Source organism: Prionailurus viverrinus, chromosome D2 (genome assembly GCF_022837055.1).
Source record: "Prionailurus viverrinus isolate Anna chromosome D2, UM_Priviv_1.0, whole genome shotgun sequence".
NCBI lineage: Eukaryota > Metazoa > Chordata > Mammalia > Carnivora > Felidae > Prionailurus > Prionailurus viverrinus.
Genome location: NC_062571.1, coordinates 45,655,107 through 45,678,006, shown reverse-complemented (window position 1 = coordinate 45,678,006; position 22,900 = coordinate 45,655,107). Strand labels below are relative to the sequence as shown.

Genomic DNA, 22,900 nt, shown 5'->3' with positions numbered 1-22,900 from the left:
TCATCTTAAATATTCCTTTAAAAGTTCATATTCACTAGTCTCACTTTTAGGAATGTAATCTAAGAGAATAAATTCATGATTTAAGAGATTTAGGTATACGGATGTGCAATACATTCGTTATATTTTTGAAAACAATGGAAATAACCCAAATATTCAACAGGGAATTACAAAAATAAATTATTCCATCTACTTGTTGGAATATTATGCATTCAACTTTTTTTTTAAGTTGTTTCGATGGATATTAATGACATACTATGGTCTTAATTTTGTAGAAAGTATGCAGTAGAAAAGAGTGAAAGGCAACATCCAAAAGTGAATAGGGGTAACATGTGGCAGAATTGCGAGTGATTTTATTTGCTTCTTTATGCTTTTCTGTTTTCCAAAGTTTCTGCAATGAGTGCATAGTTTTAGAATTAGAAAAAAAGTTTTTTTAGAGGGAAACAACCCTTCATTGTAATAGGTTTGTAACTTCTCTATCTACATGAAGGAAAGAGTGTGTGGTCACTTACCTGCTGTGTGTCCCACACTGGATTTCCAGTAGCTGAAATGCACATCTCAGAGACACGTGTACATACACTAACTTGCTGTAAAATCTCACCAGGCACGTGACTTTTGACACACAATACCGTCGGAGCAGAGTATCACAAAACACATCACTAAAGTATACTAAAATAAGGTTATTTACTTAAAAATGATACATTGGATGTAATCTATATATAGAACAAAGCAATTAATGGTAAACTTAATAAGGCACCTTTTAAACCAGATGCTGTACAAAATACATTTAGTGTGTTACATATCAAAGATGAATCTATATTTTTGGTGTTTTACAATTGCATAATAAAACTGCTTGTTTTTAACCCTTCTTTTGATGTCTATGTACAACTTCCCTAATTAAGCTATAATGATATTTTCATTTATACAATATATATACTACATTTTAGTTTTTAAACAGGCAAGGACAATGGTCACTAAAAGAGCTTAAATAATTCCACTGAAAGCATAGTACAGAGCACAAGCTAAAATTACAGTAATAGATTTACTCCTTTGCAAAAGCAGTATTCACATACTTTCCTTACGGGATGATCATCACACGTGGCTTCACGTGCTGCCGGCCGGAGATTTAATTTGGTGTTTATGCACAAGTCAGCTCTGTGCGGTTTTCCACTGTAACTCTCATAACAGCACTGAGGCAATACGATGAACTGCTACCCTATTTTAACACCTGACCCAAGCAAGTAATAAATACCACCCCTTTCGACAGTACAAGAGCTACAACAATCTTTTTTAGAAAATCAATTAGTATTTCTCCTGTTGAGGTTAATTTAGGTATTTGGAACATTTCCAAACAACGTGTATGAAAAGAAACATAAGTGATTTAATTTATAACATCTTGCCTGGAATAAATAATTCAATATCAAATTTGATCTTGGGCCAGTTTAAGAGATACATGATTTTTTAAAAGTTGTATTACATTTTTGTCCTAAATAGAAGTAAAACGTACGAAAGAAAAAGGTACTGAGTATTTTTAGACTGCATAAATAAAAAATCTGGCACGTTTTGTAAAACATAATTTTCAAAAGCTATAGGCCACTCTCTAAAGTTTAGGGACACTTCTAATGTTGACCGAAATATCTTTTGTGAAGACATTTCCAGAGAAACTAGATTCAAGCTAAATTGTAAGTGGGGCCAAATAATGGCTCCTGGGGTTTTACAAATTATTAACTATATAGTACTATGTAATACTTCCTCTTAGTCTTTAAATATTTCACTTACTGGATGAACTTAGAAATTTAACAGTGAGAGTAGGAAGGAGAGAAGAAAATAAGTTTCATGCATATTTTTTGGACTTTAGTATTTCAAATATGGCATCATTTGCTTTCTAAAGAACATGCTATCTTAGAAAATATTTTAACTGAACAAGCCACTGAAGTTAATTCTTGATACCACTTTTCATAGATCTATTTATTAAAAAAAAATCATTATAGTGGTCTTCTACTTATATACTATCTGTAATCGTCTGCTCTCACACACTATTTTAACATTACTAAGAATAGAGTTTGCCTTTCTTTACATACTTTGTTATTAAGATGACAAATAATTTCCAAGATCTATAGTTTATCCAATAAAAAATAAAGCAACCTTAGATTACGATCAGAGCTCAGAATTGTTCTTAAATCACATGGCAACATGGATTAGAATCGGTCAGTACAGACACAGGGAGAACATTCTGAAAGAGCACGTTATTGCATACTATCTATACATTTACTGATTTTGATGAACACTTCAAACTTTAATTATGTTAGATGAAAACTACTAAGCTTAGTCAAACCTATTCAAGAAAATCTCAAATTTGTGAAGTTTCATGTATAAATAAGTAAGAGTTTCATCCTTAAACGCCAGTCAGATTTTTGGTAATGGATGGATACGTGCTCTGATTCCTCCCCTTTAAAGGTTTTTAACTATGTTGTGATATAATCACATTTATTTTATGTTACATTCAAAAAAAAACTATTCACTTTGTGCACCCGTGAGCTGTTTGTTCAGGATAAGACATTAACAGGAAAAAGGCATTACAGAAGTGTAAGTTTAAGTAAATCAGAATTATTCCTTGGGATAACAAGGCATGCATAAAATATGTCGCATTGTACTGAATAATAGCTCTATGGAATAGACACAGGTAATGGCTACAGACATTTCATAGTCTACAGTCATATCACTAGATACTGAGCTTTTTTTGCCTGACTCTTCATTGTCATCACAAGTTATGGAACAGAAATCATACAACCAAAAGTCTCAAATGATTTAAATGCCCAAAATAGTTGTTGGTAAGTTTCTATCAGCCCTGAAATAGAAACTTCTAATTGGAGGATCCCTTCACAAAGAAAACATGAGATGACAGCATCTTATTGAAAGTCTATGCCTGAAATAACAAAGTCCTAGATTTGATATATGCTTTTGAATGCATTAATTCTGAAAATTTATATGTAGTTCTACTTTATAACTTCTTTTTTTTCTGATGATCTCTTAATTTTTTTCCCTTAAGAATGGGATATGAGGTACACAGGAGCTGGTTTCTACAGTATACATGTATGTACATATATAAAATATGGTTGTAAAGGAGGTGTTTTGCAAATAAAGCATATTACACACAAAATATAAATAACTTCCCTTTTAAAAGTTACTGAGAATAAAGAATATAGAACATGGTTATAGGCACTTACATTGCTATCAAATGCAGTAATTAGTAGTTCACTTCAATAAGAAGTGTTTTTCTTTAGAAGGTTCATGGCATTGGAAGTTCCAACTTTGGATAAGATGATTCTCAGGACAAAAGTTAAGAATTACCAAAAAGAAAAAAAGAAAAGAAAGAGATGGAAAGGGAGGGAGAGGAGGGGAGGGGAGAGGAAGCAGGTGGGGAGGGAGGGAGGAAGAAAAAGATGGTAATGAAAGGAAAACAGACCAAATTTACAGACACTTTAAACTTCTTTTGGCCTTTGTATCAACTTTCATGTTAAAAAATAAAGTTGGCAGAGAAGCTTGCTCACTTGCAAGGTAAGTAAATGGCTTTTATGTGATTGGAGAATCTTGATCAGATAATGCATTTTTAAAGCACAAAACCAACAGCCATCAATATCTTCCTGTGCATCCATAAATTCTTTTCTTCTAATTCGAATGGCAGCAGAAGAATCCTGGTGTGTGTGTGTGTGTGTGTGTGTGTGTGTGTGTGCGCGCGCGCGCGCGTGCACGTGTGTACACACCACCATCAAAGCATGACAAACTATCATAAACTAAGGAGTATCCCCAACAGATCATAATCCATAGGCTGTTTACAAAGGTGGGATACAAACAGATTAAACTTCCTCAGGTAGAAGGCAAAGTGTGTATTTCTCCATCTCCGCTGAATTCATTTGTCTTCTTAAGGCTTTCACAGAAAGCACCATTTTATGAACAGGGAATTCAGTACCCAGAGTCTGGAGACTTATTAATCAGGATTGAAGTCTTGATGTAGTTCATAAAAACCCAATTAAAAAAAAGGCATCAAAAACCACATTTAAAATAAAGCCGTCCATATATAAAGAACAAAGTGTTTAGAAGTTCCCAGCTTGTATTCTACAGAGTACTGAAAGGTTTAATATTAGCAGCCAGTGAAGGTGTAGTGAGGAAAGAGTCTGAGAACCAAGTTAGCATCCTTATTCTACTCTAATTCCACCCATTCCTTGGGTGAAAACAGTTCCTGCAGTCTAGAATTTCTCCTCAGGACTGTTTATCAAATCTTTACATCCTGGGATTCAACCATCTTGGCAAGTGTCTTCTTGATTCTCAGAGCTGTAAGTCTGGAGGCTGGATTATGGGCCCAGCATTCTGACATGAGCTTCAAAACTGCTCGTAGACACTGAAAAGTAAAGAGAGTGTGGTGAGCACATGAAGATCTTTGACGACACTTACCAACCACTTCAGGGGACGGAGCTCTGCTTACTTCATCACTGTTCCATCGATTGGACACAATTGGCCGCAAACGTTTGACACACACAACCTCACGCATATCTTCGTATGATGGATCATTGGGTACCATATTGTAATAAGGCAACTGGTACTCTTCTACTATCCCTGTAGGGAGGTGAGAAAACACAGTGGGCACAAAAAATGTCAACCTACTCAGCACCTCTTACTCAACTATGGGAGTTAAAACAGATTCCTACACAAAGAAGAAAAGAATTAGAGTAACGGATTCACTTTTAACAGTAAATGTATGTTCTTCTCTTTTTCATGCCTAATTATTTTCTCTACCTCCATTCGGGTAGGGTTCTATGAAACTTATGGACTTAGCTATGTATATCCCTTAAAAAAAGTAAGGTGAAATGCTCATTTATCTTTTTAGTCTAATTATTTACATACATATTTGTTCTTATTAATGAATGCAGTTTTTATTTTTTGTTCTACAGCAGAAAGACAACATGATTTGTGGGGAATAGTGAACATGGCAGGCCTGAGACTGCTGCCCTGAAAAGGCCTGCGTAGAGGGCTGAAGCTGGGCCAGTGTCTGGGAACTTGCCAGGTAAACAGTCCCCTACACGCATATAAAACTTCTCCTAAGTGATAAGGTCGCTCACTGTGCCTAGATGGTTTGTGCAAACAATATGGTTTATGCTGAACACCTGTTCTCGTTCTAGGAGTTTGGAATTCTGGTACTTGCTAGGTGGAGGGTGCCCATGTAACCTGGCTCTAAAAATATCTTTGGGTACTAGGTCTCTCATGAAGTTTCCTAGATGACAGTATTTCACAAGTGTCCTAACTCACTGCTGGAGGGATTAAGCACATCCTGTGTGACTCCACTGGGAGAGGGCTACTGGAGGCTTGTGCCCCATTTCCTCTGAACTTTGCTCCGTGCACTTTTCCCTTGGCTGACTTTATCTGTATTCTTTCACTGTAATAAATCTTAGTTGTGAGGACAACTATATGCTGAGTCCTGTGAGTCCTTGTAGTGAAATCACAAAATGTGGCAGTGGCCTTGATCCCCAACATATATGACATCTAAGTTATATAAATGGAGCTGTTGCTTTTTCAATAATGAGGATATAAACATAACTGGAACCACACTAACTAGTCTTACCTCCTGTGATACAACGACGAGCCATTTCCCAAATGATCAGGCCAAAGCTATAGATGTCGGCCATTATGTAGGGTTGGAAATGGTTTTTATTCAAGCTTTCATCCAGCACTTCCGGAGCCATGTAGCGTTTGGTGCCCACCCTGGTATTCAAGGGCACGTCAACTTCATTTGTGTCGCTGAAACAGAGACAATGTTCAGGTTGAGGGTCAGGAACAAAACAGTTTATCTACATGTGTGTATACACACACACACACACACACACACACACACACACACACCCCATACATAAATATATAAAAAATAAAACAAAACCTATCTACTACCTACCTACTTAATATCTCCACATTCCCTTAACAGAATTCCTTGGGGCCAGATAGACTTTAAAAGTTAGCATTTTCCAGATTTTAGAACAGTAACATACCCCTTAAATATGTTACATATCAAGTCAAGTTTTGTCACCAAACAAGTTTAGTGCCTCTTTAAGAAAAACGAGTGTACTGAATATAAGAAAAAGTGGTAGATAATTATATCCTAGAACAAGAATAAGAAACTGAGAGGAATCATTTGTTTTTACCATTCCCACATGATAAACTCAGTCTCTGTGACACAGGATTACATTTTCTTCTTCTTTATGGATCCAATCCACTTAGTTCTGTTGTGAGTAATGTTTACATAATCATATTGACAATCAGTAATAAATGATGTTTATTGGTTTTTCAAATCTTGGACTACATTTTAGAGTTGGAAGACATGAATGCTTTGTTGCTCAGGCCCCCAATTCTGGCAGGTTCTGGAAACTACTCTGAAGCTGAGATTAATATAATGTATTTTAGGTTTTCTTTTTTTCTTTTTATATTTTTTTTACATTTACTTATTTTTGAGAGACAGAATCCGAAGCAAGCTCCAGGCTCCGAGCTGTCAGCACAGAGCCCGACGCGGGGCTCAAACTCACAAACCATGAGATCATGACCTGAGCCAAAGTTGGACGCTTAACCGGACTGAGCCACCCATGAGCCCCTATTTTAGGTTTTCTTAAACAGCACCTGATGAACAGTTGAGCCAATGAACACTACAATGGCAAAGAACAACAACAGGAGCAGAAGACTGTAACCACTAGGGAAGAAGATTTCAATTTTAATATTAATTTATTACAGACGGACAGATGGAGTACTTTTATTTTATAACCTGAAAGGAATTCTGAAATGTAAATTGCCTGCTGTTTCCTAGAGTTATAACAATATGAAAATAGTTTCAATGGTTTCCTAAAAATTTGGTAATTCTATTTAAAAAATACTGACAATTTCAAATGGTGATGGAGAACGGGTATACTGTTGTGGGAGTGTAAAGCAACGCATGGCCCCTGAAGGGGCAGCCTGCAATCACACTATCCTTTGATAGGCACCTACTCTTTGTTTAGCCTCCTCTCCAGGAATCCACCACAAACAAATACTTGTACAAGTGTTCGAGGATATTATAAATGGGTAAAATACAATGTTTATTAAAGTATTTTTTAAAAAATAATAAAATACAGACAACTTTGATGCCCATCAGTTAGGTCATAGATGAAATAAACTATACTACATCTATATAACGGAAAACTTTGTATCAGCACTGTGAAAAAGAATGAAGCAGGGGTGCCTGCCTGGACGGTTCAGTTGGTTAAGCATCCAACTCTTGGTTTCAGCTCAGGTCATGATCTCACAGTTCATGAGTTAGAGTCCCACACTGGTTCCACGCTGACCGTGTGGAGCCTGCTTTGAATTCTCTCTCCAGCCCCCTTCCCTTCCTCCACAAGTGTGTGCATGCCCTCTCTCAAAATAAATAAATAAACTTAAAAAAAAAAATGAAGCAGAGCTACATAAACTGAAATAGAATGATGTCTAAAACAATTAAAAGCAGGAAATCAAGAATTATGTACGGTAGGATGCAATTTTTGTAAAAAAACAACAGAAAAACAAAACACCAAGACCAAAAAATCCCCACTATTTCTTTAGAGAAGTAAGTACAAATACGTGGTTTGGAACTCCACTATCCTGAATCCAAACAGGCAAATATCTTTTGGAGATTAAAATGACTTCAAAGCAGCAGGCAAAGAACCACTTACCTATTGAATTTAACAGCAAGGCCCAGGTCAGCAATACAGCAACTTCCATTTTTCTTAATGAGGATGTTTTTGCTTTTTAGGTCTCGATGAGCAATTGCAGGCTTTCCTTGGGTGCCATAAATTTCTGTGTGGAGGTGGCACAGACCACAGGCAGCTGAATAAGCCAACTTGAGCAGGGCTCTGGTGTCTAGTGTGGCACATTTCAGGAAATCATAGAGAGATCCGTTTTCATGGTAATCAGTAATCAAATAGAGCTGAGTCCAGGAGCCTGTACCTTTAATGTCTGCTGCTATAAAACCTGTTCAATTGATGAGTTTAAAAGGTTAGTTATTGGAGGTGTGTAGGAAGAATAATGAATGTTCATTCAGGATACAGAGAATAACCTAGGCATCATGTACAGATAAAAATTTAATTTGCCTAACAAAATCTCTTGAATGTGTTACCAATTTTTTCCTGCCATTTATATACACACCTCTACAATTCTGTAATACTTTTAAAATAATCTTAATGATAATCATGAAAACGACAATTATATCACTAAGAAAAAGATCACATATCAGAAAATAACCTGGGGGGATGTTATCCATATACATGATTCTCTAAGCATGAAGAACTACAAGAAGAAGGAATGTGGAAAAGCATTGAAATTGAAAAGTGGACACATTACAATAATAAAGTTAAAATGTTCAACTAAGAGTCTGCTCCTAATTAAACCAGCTCCCAATTGTCCATCAAGCCTCATCGCATCTGCCTTTCCGTCTGGCTCACTGACAAGCAGGTCCATGATACTAGGCTCCTTTCCTTTTTTTTCTTGTCCTCTTTCCCTTCAGAAAAAGGTCAGTGAGTGCTGGGTTGAACAGCATTGCCCTCCCCATTTCAACTCATGTCCACTTGGTACCTGTAAATGTGACCTTATTTGGAATACGATCTTTGTAGCTGTAATCAAATTCAGATGCGGTCATATGACATCAGGATGCACCCTAACTTAATGACCAGCATCCTTACAAGAGGAGGGAAATTTGGACAGAGACACACAGGGGAGAAGGCCGTATGACAACAAACAGCAAGAGTGTGGTCTCCAAGCCAAGAAATGCCAAAAATTGCTGGCAATCACCAGAAGCTGGGAAGAGACAAGGAAGGGGCCTCTCCCGGAGCCTTCAAAGAACATGGCTCTGCTGACACCCTCGCTTTAAACTTCTGGCTTCTAACTCTGGGAAATAAATTTCTGTTGTTTTAAGCCACCCAGTTTGTGGTAATTTGTTATGACAGCACTAGGACACTAATAGTTAAGTGTCTGGAATACTTGTGGCAATGCGCTATGCACTCTCGAAATTAAAGGGTAGGGAAATAGTAGCTGAAAAGTCAGGAAAGCTAAAGGAGTCTATGTACCCTACTGATCAGATCATACCTAAATTATTTTTCTACTTTGTAAATGAAGGTGGGGGGGTAGTTTAATTTACAAAAGGCAAAAAGGTACATATAGTTAAAGTTATATTAGAAAACTGCTTAAATTACCTTTCAAAAACTTGGGTTTTGTTACTGTATGAGTAAGTCCAATAAACTAACACTACTTCCAATTTGAAACTCACTCTTGTTTTCTTAGTTGGACAGTAAATAAAGTGGTTGGTGGGCATTCAGGATTGTTTTGTATTTAAACTGTTGTATTCTCCTGGGTCTCCTTCAGCCAAACACACATAAGCGAATTCATGTATGTTTTCAAAGCCCATGTGGCAGGGTTCTATCTGCACCCCACTAACCGTGTCAGAGTATAGAATCGACTGAAACTGAACGTGTACCCACCAAGTATGTTTTCATGGCGCATCAGCACTGTCTGATAGATTTCCGTTTCTCGAAACCAGCTAGCTTCTTCAGTGGTGAAAAATACTTTGACTGCCACTTTTTCACCACGCCATTTACCCATCCATACTTCTCCATATCGGCCTTTACCGACTTGCCGGACCATCTGAATCTGTTTGGCAATAGTTCGCTGCACCTTCATAGAAAAAGGTAAAATGTTTGTGGAGTTCCTGATGAAAAGAACCTGCTAAGACTGAGAAAGTGGTCTGATGGCCCATCCCAACAAAAAGGATGGGATGTACGACCAGTCAATAGCCCTGTTAGAATTTATAACATATTTAAAAGTAGATGAAACAATGACAACATATTTTGTGAAATCACACACTAACGGATTGGTCAGTGTGGCAGACCGTTTGCAAAAATGGTCAAAATAATTCCACTCCTAGTCCACACCCCCTTGGGTAGTCTCCTCCACAGACTCTGGGCATGGCCATGTGACTTGCTCTTGGCAACAGAACAACGTGATACAAGTGGAGACCTGAAAAGTGTCTGTGCTCTGGGGCTCGCCCTTTCTTGCTGAGCTGGGGAACTCTGTGACTGATGAACGATACCACGGGAAGCCCTGGCCATGTCTGGGAGCATCCAGCTCCAGCCGGGCAACTCTAGAGAAGGAACTGTCCAGCAGACCCACAGAATCATGAGGGATAATAAATATTTACTGCTCAAGCCACTAAGCTCGGGGTGCTTTATCATGCAGCAAAATCCAAATGACAGTTACCAATCTTCCACTCAAGTCTGGAAGACCCTATGTGATCTGGCTCCCACCTGACTCTCCAGCCTCATCATCTGCTATAATCACCCACCCACCACCCCTCTTATTTCTCTTATTTCAGCTTTCAGAATTCACTTAAGGGTGTTATTTCTCTGTGGAACACCTTCATAGCACACGTATACCTCGCAGCTGCTACACTTCTCACAATTATAATTTTATTATTATGTATACATGTATTTGTTTGAACTCTATTCCCTTCTACTCACAGAATATAGGGATTTGTTTAGGGCAATACCTAAAGTACAAGTATTTTCATTAATTTTCATTGAATCAAAGATGCACACTGCTTGCTACCTTTCATTTTCAGAAGCACTAGTGGCCATTCTAAATTAATAAGAACCCTAAGGTCCACGTTGGAAATGCAGTTAAAATGGACTAGATTTTGTGCATACCTAAACTGACTTAACTTTATGTATCATTTATTACAGAATCCTTTTATAGTTTTTAAAGAAAGTCAGGATTATTGAGGCATAATTTACATACAATAAAATCTACTCTTTTTGAGGACTGTGTTTTGACAAATGTATACAGTAATGCAACCATCAACACCCCAATTAAGATATACAACGTTCCCAGGACCCAAGAAAGTTCCCTCCTGGCTCTTTAAAGTCAACCCCCCTCCCCCCCAGGCGCTGGTATCACTGATCTGTTTTCTTTCCCTACAGTTTTGCCTTTTCTAGAATATCACATAAATGAAAACACACAATATGTAGTCTTTTGTCTGGCTTTTTTCACTTAGCATAAAACACTTTGAAATTCATCTGTATTGTTGCTGCCTGTATCACTAGTTTCTTTTAATGGAAGAGTGGTATTCCACTGTATGAATATACTATGATTTGTTTATCCATTTACCAGCTGATGGATTTGGGGGCTGTTTACAACCCTATGTCTTACAAACAAAGCTGCTGTGAACACTCACATTCAGGTCTTTGTGTGGGCACGTCTGCATATCTCTTTGGTAAATACTTAGTGGAAGAACTTTCACTGTATAGAAAGTATAAACTTAACTTTTCAGTCAACTGTCAACCTGTTTCCCAAAGTGGCTGAAATATTTTCATTCCCATCAGCAATGTATGAGGTATCTAGCTGATCTATATTCTTTTCAGCACTTAATGTTCTCAGCCTTAGCCACACTACTGGATGTGCAGTGTCTTGCTTTAATGTTTAATTTGCATTTGCCTGATGCTGCTGAGCACCTTTTCATGTGCTTCTTTGCCATTCTTTTATCTTCTTTTGGGAAGTATCTGTTCAAAATTTTGTCCATTTTTAAAAACTGGGTAGCCTTATTACTGAATTATAAATGTTCTTTATACATTCTGCAATAGAAATTCTTTCAGATCTGCATTGTCAGTTTGTGACTTATTTTTTCCTTTGTTTAAGTGTCTTCTGAATAGGAAAAGTTTTAAATTTTGAGAAAGCCCAATTCACCGGGGCACCTGGGTGGCTCAGTAGGTTAAGCATCCAACTCTTGGTTTTGGCTCAGGTCAGGATCTCACAGTTTCGTGAGTTCAAGCCCCACATTGGGCTCTGCACTGGCAGCACAGAGCCTGCTTGGGATTCCCTCTCCTCCCCTCTCTCTCGGCCTCACCCCACTTGCACTGTCTCGGTCTCTCTCAAAATAAATAAACTTAAAAAAAAAAAGTCCAATGTATCATTTAAAAAAATGATTCATGCCTTTTGTGTGCTAAGAAACCCTTGCTTAACCCAAGGTCACAATGATTTTCTAAAACATTTTCTTTGAAGGGTTTTATACTTCAACTTTTACATTTAGGTCTATAAACCATTTCAAAGTAATTTTGTATTTGGAGATAAGGGTTGAGATATACTTTTTGGCAAACATATGCCCAATCTTCCCTGCAATGTTTGTTGAACAGACTGTCTTCTCCCCACTGAATTACTCTGGCACCCAATTCAAGTGATATTTGTATCCATTTCTATACTCTCCATTCTCTTCTACTGATATACATACTTGTATGTAAGGATCACACTGTGCTGATTATTGTAGCTTTATAGTAAGTACAGAAATCAGGTAGTGAATCTTTATTCTTTTTCCAAATTGCTTTGACTCTTCTACGAGGTCCTTTGCATTTCCATATAAATGTTAGAATCAGCTTATCAATTTCTAAAAAGTTTGCTCTGATTTCATATTGAATGCAAACTATAAATCAATTTAGGATCATTGAAATTTTAATACTGCATCTACTGATTCACAGACAGGATAGACATCTCGCTTTATTTAGGGTTTTGTTAATTTTTTGGCAATGTTTTCTAATTTTCAGTGCACAGGTCTTATATACATTTTGTTAAGCTTATTCTAAAATATATGATGTCTTTTAAAGCTATTTTAAATGATACTGCTTTAAAATTTTTAATTCCTGGGGTGCCAGGGCAGCTCAGTTGGTTGAGTGCCTGACTTCAGCTCAGGTCATGATCTCACAATTCGTGAATTTGAGCCCAGTGTCGGGCTCTGGGCTGACGCTCGGATCCTGGAGCTGGCTTTGGATTCTGTGTCTTCCTCTCTCTCTGCCCTTCCCCTGCTTGCACGCTCTCTCTCTCAAAAATAAACATTAAAATACATTTTTTAAAATAAAACATTAATTCCTAACGACTCGTTGCCAGTGTACCTAAATTCAATGATTTCTGTACAGTGACCATATATTCTGCAACCCTGATAAACTCACTTTACGGTACCATCCTTGAGATTTTCTATGTAGATATCATGTGGTCTGCATATGAAGATAGTTTTACTTTTACCTTTCCAATTCGATTACAGAATTCAATAAATTTAAAAATCAGAGATCAATGTATTTAAACAAATGCAATTAAATTAAAAATATATCTGGATCTTTAGTACTTATTAATTTGAAATAGTTATACTTCTCCCAGCCAATGAGTTTAACCTTAGATGCAAAGAATTTATATCTGATTCCTCTACAAGTTGGCTGTTAAAAGCAAAACTTGAGAGTTAACTCTAGCATTTATATAGCGCCTCATGATCACGTTTTTCCCTCTAATTTTGTTTGAGACTCTATCTTAATTGCCTGTTCTATTTTTCTTGTTTCATACTTCTTGTTTTTAACTGATTTCTCCTTGCATTACGGTAGCTATCTTTCTAAATAAGAAGGGAAAAAAATGTGTGTTTCGTAACATTCCCTACTCTGTAACAAATATGCTGTGTATGATCATATGAGGACAAATTCTGTATCGCTACACCATTTGTGTTTGTATGACATTTTATCTTACCAATAAGGGTAGTCCAGATCCACTACCAGAACTCTGTGACTGGTCAATAAGGTCTTTTAATGATTCTCCAACCGGAATAAATGCTTCATCTTGTTCCAAATCACGATTGTAACGACGTCTGCTTGAGATGCTCTTGCAATAATGTCTTTTGAAAAAGCAGAAAATAAGCTACATTAAAATTCTAAAACTATAAAATTCTAGGGTTAAGAAAAATGTTGAGGTTGTCGACACCATCTTTCCTTTAGATAGGATCACATCCAAATTAGTCTTACAGGATAATATATTCTCTGTTAAAATAATATCCAGAAATGGAGCTTGTGAAGTAGAGTTCTATATATATGTTAAAATGCAATTTTTTTTCTACTTAAAGAACATCCTTTAACATATTTTGTGGTCCAAATCTGCTGGATATGAATTCTTTCAAGCTTTTGTATGTGTGTCTTTAGTTCACCTTCATTTTTTTGTTGTTTATTTATTTAGAGACAGAGACAGAATCCCAAGCAGGCTCTGCACTGTCAGCACAGAGTCCCACACAGGGCTCGATCTCATGAACCTCGACATCATGACCAGAGCTGAAACCAAGAGTTAGATGCTTAACTGACTGAGCCACCCAGTACCCCAGTTTACCTTCATTTTTTAAAGTATTTTCTCTGCATATAGAATTCTAGGTTTATGACTTTTTACCCCTTGAGTACTTTAAAGATTCTGCTCTATGCACACTGTTTCCCCTGAAAAGTTGGCTACCATCCTTACCCATCTTCCTCTGCACCTAATCTGCCTTTTCTCTGGCTGCAATTAAGATTTTTTTCCTTTATCACTGGTTTTGAGCTATTTGATAATGATGTGCCTTGGTGTAGATTTCTTTTTGTTGCTTGTACTTTGGCTCTATGGGTTTACAGTTCTAATTAAATTTGAAAAAAATTTGGTCATTATTTTTAAAAATAATTTGCTCTCTCCCCTCTTTTGGGAAGTCCAATTATATATACAGTTGACCACTGAAAAAAACATGGGTTTGAACTGCATGGATCCATTTAAGTGTAGATTTTTTTTTCAATACAGCACAGTACTACATATACATGTATTTTCTTTTCCTCATGATTTTCTTGACACATTTTCTTTTCTTTAGCTTACTCTAAGAATACAACATATAATACACACAACCTAAAAAATATGTGTTAATCAAGTGTTTATGTTATTGAAAAGGCTTCCAGTCAACAGTAGGCTATTAGTAGTTAAGTTTTGGGGGAGTCAGTTATACACAGATTTTGACTGCACAGGGGTTGGTTCCCCAAACCTCTGCACTATTCAACTGTCAACTGTATATACATTAGGTTGCATGAAGTCCCACAGTTCACTGGTGCTCATTTTTTTTTTTTCATTTTAGTTTTTTGTTTTTTTTATTTTATTTTAGAGAGAGAGAGAGAGAGGACATGTGAGGAAGATGGACAGAGGGAGAGAGAGAGAAAAAACCTTAAGCAGGCCAAGCTCAGCCTGATGCGGGGCTTAATCCCATGACCCTGGGATCATGACCCAAGCAAAACCAAGAGTCAGACACCCAACCAACTGAGCTGCCCAGGCGTCCTATCAATTTATTTTTAAAATATGTATTGATGGTTTAGTTTGTTTAGTTTCTCTTGCAGTGTCTTCATGTCTACTCATATTTTCTTCTACAGTATCTAATCTGTAATTAATCTCATCCAGTGTATATTTCATCTCAGGTATTATAGATTTCATTTCCTAAAGTCTGATATGGGTCTCTTTTAGATCTTCCAAGTCTCTATTTCACTTTTTGAACATATAAAATACAGTTATAATAACTATTTTAATGCCCCTATCCACTAATTCTAACACTTCGATCAGTTTTCGGTTGGTGTTTTGATTCCTCATTACTGGTTGTATTAGTTGTATACCTGGTAATTGTTGACTAGATGGCAGATACTGTGAATTTTACCTTGCTGGTGCTGGGTGTTGTTATATTCTTCTAAATATTCTTATTTATTATTTTAAAGAAAGAGAGAGACAGCATGAACGGGGAAGAGAGACAGAGGAAGACTGAGACAGAATCTCAAGCAGGCTCCACACTCAACAAGGACCCCAACACTGGCCTTGATCCAATGACCCTGGGATCATGACCTGAACCAAAATCAAGAGTCAGAAGAGTCAGTCAGTCAACTGACTGAACTACCCAGGCGCCCCTCTAAATATCCTTGAACTTTGCTCTAGGATGTCATGTTTAGTTTAGAGCTAATTATTCCCCAATACTGAAGCAAGACCCTTCTGAGTACTCTAACCAAAGCCCTGGGGATTATGAGGTTTTCAAGTCTCCAGGTGATGGAAACAGACACTATTTCCAGACTTGTGTGAGCACTGAACACTGTTTCCTTCGATCTTTTCAGGCATTCTTACCCAGTCTTGGGCAGTTTCCTCACTTGTACATGCTGATAAAGATTCAGCTGAATATTTGATAAGAACCTTCTGCAGATGTCCAGAGTTCTTTCCCTGTGAAGTTCTCTCCTCTTTAGTACTCTGTTATTCATACCCCAGACTCAGCTACATCTCCTTGAGCCAGAGCCTGATGGGCTACACCTGGGTTCCTCCTATGTCCTACAGCTAGAAACTCTCTCCAGGCAGTATGGTGGGCAATCATAAGGCTTACTTCATTTGTCTCCTGTTTTTCAGGGATTAGTGTCCTCACTGCCTCATTGGCAACTACTGATACATGAGTGGAGCTTACTGATTACAGACTTCACTGTGAGATAACTGCCTGGGCCATGTCACTGGGCCCATGGAGGTGAGTATATTTAGGTTTTTTTCTCTTGGGCTGGATGGATTTCCCCAAGAAGATTCTTCCTATTTCTTGTTTGAATAAGTCTGCCTAACAGAGTTCTGGGAGGGTTGAGGGGCCCACCAGTAAGTATATAAATGTTCACTTTACCTCCATGTTTTCACTATAATATCTCAGCCTCAATAATGGGATGCCACAACTAAGAATCTTATCTTTGTTCTTTTTTTTTTTTTTTAAAGATTTTTATTTATTTTTGAGAGACAAAGATAGACAGAGCATGAGTGGGGGACGGACAGAGAGAGAGGGAGACACAGGATCCGAAGCAGGCTCCAGGCTCTGAGCTGTCAGCACAGGGCCCGATGCAGGGCTCGAACTCAGGAACCTCGAGATCATGACCTGAGCTGAAGTCAGACGCTTAACCGACTGAGCCACCCAGGCGCCCTTCTTTGTTCTTTACAGAGAAACTTCTAGCTTTCTGTCAGGGAGATAGTAGGGGTGACTGTTCTGAACAAGAGTAGGGGTCTCAACATCTGTGGGACTTGTCATCCAAGATGGACCACAACATTCTCACCTCCTGGTATGTAAGTCCCTGTTTCCCTTCCATAATGTTTTAGGGCTGACCTGTGTGATCAACACAATGTGGCAGAAGTGATGGTGTAACTTTGGAGTCTAGATCGTAAACAGCATTGCAGCTTCCACCTTGATCTCTTGAATCACTCACCCTAGGAGGAAGAAGCCAGTCTTCATGCTGCAAGGATACTCATACAGCTCTGTTATGAGGCTCACATCAGAGAAACTAAGCTCCCCTGTCAACCTGTGAGCATCAGAAGTGAGCTACCTTGGAAAGTGATCTACCAGCTCTAGTCAAGCCTTTAGGTGAGCACAGCTCCTGCTGACATCTGACTGGACCTTATCAAAGATTCTGACGTGCAGTCAGTCACTCCTGAATTTCTGACCCACAGTGAGAGATAATAATTGCTGTTTTAAGCCACTATGTTTGGGAGTGATTTCCTAATGCAGTATTGCATAACACAGCATCTGACTTTCTAAAAATAGACTTTCAAGCAATCCTCTTGGTTTTACTGCCACTCTCAGCTTTACTCCCAGAGGTAACTGGTGCTGCCAATTTTCGAGCTTCTTGGGGAATTCTATAGTATAAACTGGTTGCACCTTTACTTTCTCAAATTCTAGCCTAGGAGTCTGATTTTGTAGGTCCGCAAAGTCACTTACTACTCATCCAAAAGTTTCCCAAGTTCCAAAAGTTTTGTTGTTGTTGTTGTTGTTGTTTTTTGCTGTTATCTGGTATCCCGTTCTCCTTGTCCTAGCTGGACAAAGAAGGTAAAAACTATTGCTTTTTCACCGGAGGCAGCAAAAGGGAGATGCTCAATCTGTCTCTTTATCTAAGAATTTCTACCAGTATTACAGGTGGAAAACAGTATCTCAGTATGATTTTAATTTCTATTTTTCATATTGTGAATATTCTTGAGTCATCTTTTTATTTTTCTTTTCAGAGCTGTAAGTATTTCCTTTTAGATAAATGTGAGTTCAGTTTGGGGGGAATGTTTTCCCATTGAACTGCTAAGTTTTTTGTTTTTGATTTATAAAAGCTCTCTATATTTGAGAAATCAGCTCTTTGTAATATGAGATACCAATATTTTTCACTCTTTGTCTTCTGTTTATGGTGGTTTCTGCCACATAGTAAAGTTTTATTTTTATGTACTTGACCCAAGTTTTTCTTTTTTAAGGTTTTATTTTCTGTGTATGGGGTGTTTTTCTTTGCTTCTTGGTTTTATGTCAGTCACAGGTCTTCCACACTGAGATTATTTTTTTAAATTCTTCTAGGTCTGTTCCAGTGCTTTAATCAGTTAATGTTACGTATTTAGATCCAAGATGGGTAAAACTTATTACGATGTAGGTTACTGACTGAACTTCATCTTTTTCTTTTTTTTTAAAGAGGGGGTGGAGGGAGAGAGGGGGAGAGAGGGGGAGAGAGAGAGAGAGAGAGAGACAGAGACAGAGACAGAGACAGAGAAAGAAAATTAAGCAGGCTACACACCCAGCATGGAGCCTGATGTGGGGCTCGATCCCACAACTGTGAGATCATGACCTGAGCCAAAATCAAGAGTCAACCAACTCTCAACTAAACGAGCTAACTATACACCCCTCATGTTTTTCTATATAGCCACCTACTACTAAATCCATTTGTCAAATAATCCATGTTTTCCCCAGTGATCTGGAATGTTACCTTTACCATATGCTAAATTTACTTATATACTGGGGTCTATTTATGGGTCTAGGAACCTGTTCCACTGATCTCTCAGTCTACTCATATGCCAATAAGATAATGCTTTATTATTGAAGTTTATCCCCTCCTCTTATTCCTCTTCTCTTTTGGCATCTGTCTTCTGAAATCATGACTAACCACAAACAATTCTGAAGCCCCAAGTAACTAAAGAACGATAACGCAGTTATCTTCTTGGGACAGATTTTAAACATTCAGATACAAAAAGTTCAATATTCCATAAATAAGAAAAATCCTAAGTACTCATGAACAAGAAGTATAAAGTTGGGTTCAATTAACTGATTAATAGTAAGGTCCTCTTTTTCCTTAAGAAAAATATAATCTGGTTAAAGAAGACAGACCCAGAGAATACAAGTTAATGGTGTTTGAACTGCATTCAGTGGTCAATAACTTATGCCCATTGCCTTTTAAAGAACTACTTACATCTAATATTCAACAACATATTTTATATAAAAATAATGATCTTACTTGTAACAAAAGCAGCTGGAGAAGATGATCATAGCAACTATGCAGACAGCCATTGAAATGAGCACAACCAGCCAGCGAATGCTGCCATCAAAAAATGGACCTGACAAGGGAAGTGAACAACAAAGCACACATTTGATCTCTTCATCACATACGAAAGGAGAAAAATAACTTGGGAGTGTTAAATTCTAGAAAGCTTGCTTACTGTCAAAATCAGAAAATATTTTACTGAAAATCACAATCACCCTCTTCTAGACGAACCTACCTATGACAACAGGGGGCAGTGTAGGTTGTAAATACTGGTTACATAAATTGGTCCGACAACATTCTATCGTCCGCCGTAGCTGTGCTTTTGGTGAATCCTAGAGGAAGAGTAAGGACAAAATTAAAAATGGCTTGATATTTTCAGGTGAGAATGAGGGTTTTTTTTTTTTTTAATATTCATGAACACAATTTCTAGCTCTGTTGAGTGAAAAGGACCTGCAAGTTTTATGTGTTAAGAAAAGATTATCAAAAAATTATTTGTGTTGAAATAGTGTTGTAAGGATTGTAAAATGGTATTTCTTAAGAACATATGTATGTGGATGATGTGTTGGAACACTGGACTATAACTAAATTATAAACAAAAGTTCACAAGTATTTTTCACCAAAACTTTGGCATATCTTAATGTATTACTATTCACCTGTTTGTAGTAGTAAAAATCTAAGTCATGAGATCTTTTCCTAAAAAACATGGGTAATACACTTTATTGCAGTGATGAACTAGTAGGGTGCACAGGATCTCACAGCAGCACCAAGACGACTTAAGTGGAGGGCGTTGTAGTCTAAAGAAAGGAGACGTGAGGAAAAATAGTCGAGGAGGTAGAAGATACTGCAGAGTCTGCACAGAACAACTATGTTGAGACTAAGGAACCCAATGCAGAAGCAAGTTAAAGCAGATGTGGTGAGGACAAAGGCAAAATGCAGAAACCATACTCCTGAGAGTTTCTTAGAGACCACCGACCAGAGAGGAGATGTGTCCCTGACAGATCAGAAAATGAGCACAGGACAAGACTTCAGTCAAGAGAGCAGACATCAACAATTATGTGTGAAGTTTTACGTGATTGGTACAGTACTTGACAAGTTATTAACTTGAATGCTGACATTTCAGCACTGCCTGGGAAAACTGCCATTCTGGACCAAAATAGCTACAGAAAGGAATTGCTTGTCATTATAAAAGTAGCAGGAACATAAGCAGAAACTGACCATGTTATTCTTAAGTATCAGATGGCCAAAACAGAAAAACCTCAGTATAATCAAGTATTACTTTAAAAAGGTGAATGAATAGGAGTCCACGACTTGATCCTACCAGGAAAGATGGGTTGAGAGTATTGGGAAACTTCCAAAAGCACAAGTTTTCCATTTTAACTAAATTTTTAATGTTAAAAAAGTTTTACTTAAAAAAAAAAAAGTTATTTTTTTAATGTTTTATTTTTTGAGAGACAGAGACAGAGGGTGACCAGGGGAGGGAGGGGCAGACAGAGGAGACACAGAATCTGAAGCAGACTCCAGGCTCTGAGCTGTCTGCACAGAGCCCGACGCAGGGCTTGAACCCACAAACACGAGATCATGACCTGAGCTGAAGTCAGACACTCAACTGACTGGGCCACCCACATGCCCCCAAACAGTTTTACTTTTATGACCATAAAGAGAAAGAAAAGAGAGAGATGTTAGGAGTTACACAAATGACTCTGAAATAACCCCAGATCGAGAACATTTACATGAAGGAGGGAATGGAGAGTATATTAACTGAAGGTGAATAAAAGGACTACGAAGCATCTACCAACAGTTGCAGGAAGGCTAATAATGTTCAAAATGAGCTCAGCCCTGCAGAAGACAAAATGTAAAGATCAACCAAGAAGGGGTTTCTCTAGCAATGCTAGAAGACCGCCAAGCAATGGATGTGTTGCTGAAAACCAGGAGGTGATGGAGGACAAGGAAAAAGCACTGTTACATGGCAGCTGCTTTCCCAGACGCCAGAAGAGACCCTCCGGGCTTCTGTATTCTTGGTGAGTGGCTGCCTCATGATCACACCCTGGCAAGAGAACACTTTGAGAGGGCTGGAAGGCAGGTGTGACAGGAAGAATTTAGAAAGGACAAGTGTTGGAAACTGAAGAGCTAAATGTTAGACTCTTTCTTATGTTAAAAGAACACAGACTGTGAAGTTTAACAACTAATTTATATTAGTGAAGTCAATTTGTGATATGCCTCGTTTAGGGGCATGCAAGATACGGGTTATTACTGCTGAGCTCACTGCTCTAACCATAGTTCTTCCTTCAATATTTTTAGTGATTAAAAAAATGTATAGAATATGTGGTTGATAAACATGCAAATGGCATAAAACTGCAAGAAATAATTAAATTATCATCCCCCCCCCCCGCCAAATCCTGCCAAATTACAGCAAAGGGCTAATTCGTTTTTTTTTTTTTTACATTTATTTACTTATTTATTTTTGAGAGACAGAGAGAGACAGAGCACAAGCAGGGGATGGGCAGAGAGAGAAGGAGACCTAGAATCCGAAGCAGGCTCCAGGCTCCGAGCTGTCAGCACAGAGCCCGACGTGGGGCTCAAACCCACAAACTGTGAAATCATGACCTGAGCTGAAGTCAGATGCTCAACCGACTGAGCCACCCAGGCACCCCCAAAGGGCTATTCTAATATGATAAAATTTAACATAGACAGGCATATAACAACTATTTTCAAAAACTCATTCCATTTCCATCCTCTTATTTGTGGCAAGAAACCAAAGAATCAATATAGAATCTAAGAGATATGGTTCAGCAGTAGCATAAGTGGAAGACGGGGATTTTAGCTGACAGGTAGCTCAGTATGTTTCAAAGTGTGGTGTAACAATCCAACATCCAACATCCAACATGAGATCTGGCTGTATTTAGGAAAAGGAAAGGAGTTACTTATTCTCTGCGTTCCCCCCTCCCACCCCAGGTCGGACCACACTCAATTCTGCATATTACGCTGAGAAATCAGTGTAACTCTGAAGCTAATCAGACATGGAGCAGTGGAGGGGACTGTGAGCTATCATTTTCACCTATAGGCAAAGACTATAGGAATGGGGAGGAACACAGGACCACACAAACAGACCAAAAAACTTCCTTCACACAGTAAAAGGCTGTCATATGAAAGAGGCTTCAGATTTGATCCAAAGGGGCAGGGAGAGATTTGTAGTCATTAGGAGGAAAAGCTTTGTAAAGATCACGTCAGGTCATTAGTACAGATGAAATAGATGGTCTTGGGAGGTAATGAGCCCTTGTCACTAGAGGTGTCACACCTAGAAAATAGATGGGATGAGGGGTGCCTGGGTGGCTCAGTTGGTTAAGCATCCAACTCTTGATTTCAGCTCAAGTCATGATCTCACGGTTGGTTATGAAATAGAGCCCTGGGGTTGGGGTGGTCTTAAGATCAAGTCCCACATCGGGCTGGCCATGGAGCCTGCTTAAGATAGTCACTCTATCTCTTTCTCTCTCAGAGGAGGAGGGGGAGGGGAAGAAGAAAATAAATTGGCGGGGGGGGGGGGGGGGGGTGCGGGTGCCTGACTGGCTCAGTCGGTTAAGCATCTGACTGCAGCTCAGGTCACGATCTCACGGTTCGTGAGTTCGAGTCCTGCATCGGGCTCTCTGCTGTCAGTGCAGAGTCTGCTTGGGATCCTCTGTCTCCCTCTTTCTGCCCCTCCTCTGTGTGCTCTCTCCCTCTCTCTCAAAAAT

General features: G+C 38.3%; 1 protein-coding gene and 1 long non-coding RNA gene across 2 annotated transcripts in view; one reads left to right on the top strand and one right to left on the bottom strand.

The window, feature by feature from the left end:
• Positions 1-664: 664 nt before the first annotated feature.
• The window catches only part of BMPR1A (bone morphogenetic protein receptor type 1A), a 138,756-nt gene continuing 116,520 nt past the window's right edge, over positions 665-22,900 (bottom strand). Inside the window, exons 6-13 of the mRNA XM_047824390.1 lie at positions 19,408-19,504; positions 19,146-19,245; positions 13,591-13,735; positions 9,519-9,711; positions 7,719-8,016; positions 5,615-5,790; positions 4,481-4,611; positions 665-4,396 (exon numbers count right to left, since the gene is read on the bottom strand). Of these exons, the coding sequence (XP_047680346.1) occupies positions 4,271-4,396; positions 4,481-4,611; positions 5,615-5,790; positions 7,719-8,016; positions 9,519-9,711; positions 13,591-13,735; positions 19,146-19,245; positions 19,408-19,504 (1,266 nt within the window). The 3' untranslated portion in view covers positions 665-4,270. The remainder of the gene's footprint in view (positions 4,397-4,480; positions 4,612-5,614; positions 5,791-7,718; positions 8,017-9,518; positions 9,712-13,590; positions 13,736-19,145; positions 19,246-19,407; positions 19,505-22,900) is intronic.
• On the top strand, positions 4,343-18,090 carry LOC125147432 (uncharacterized). The gene is made up of 3 exons (XR_007145188.1): positions 4,343-5,059; positions 16,270-16,381; positions 16,990-18,090. It is a non-coding gene; the product is annotated as an uncharacterized LOC125147432 (long non-coding RNA).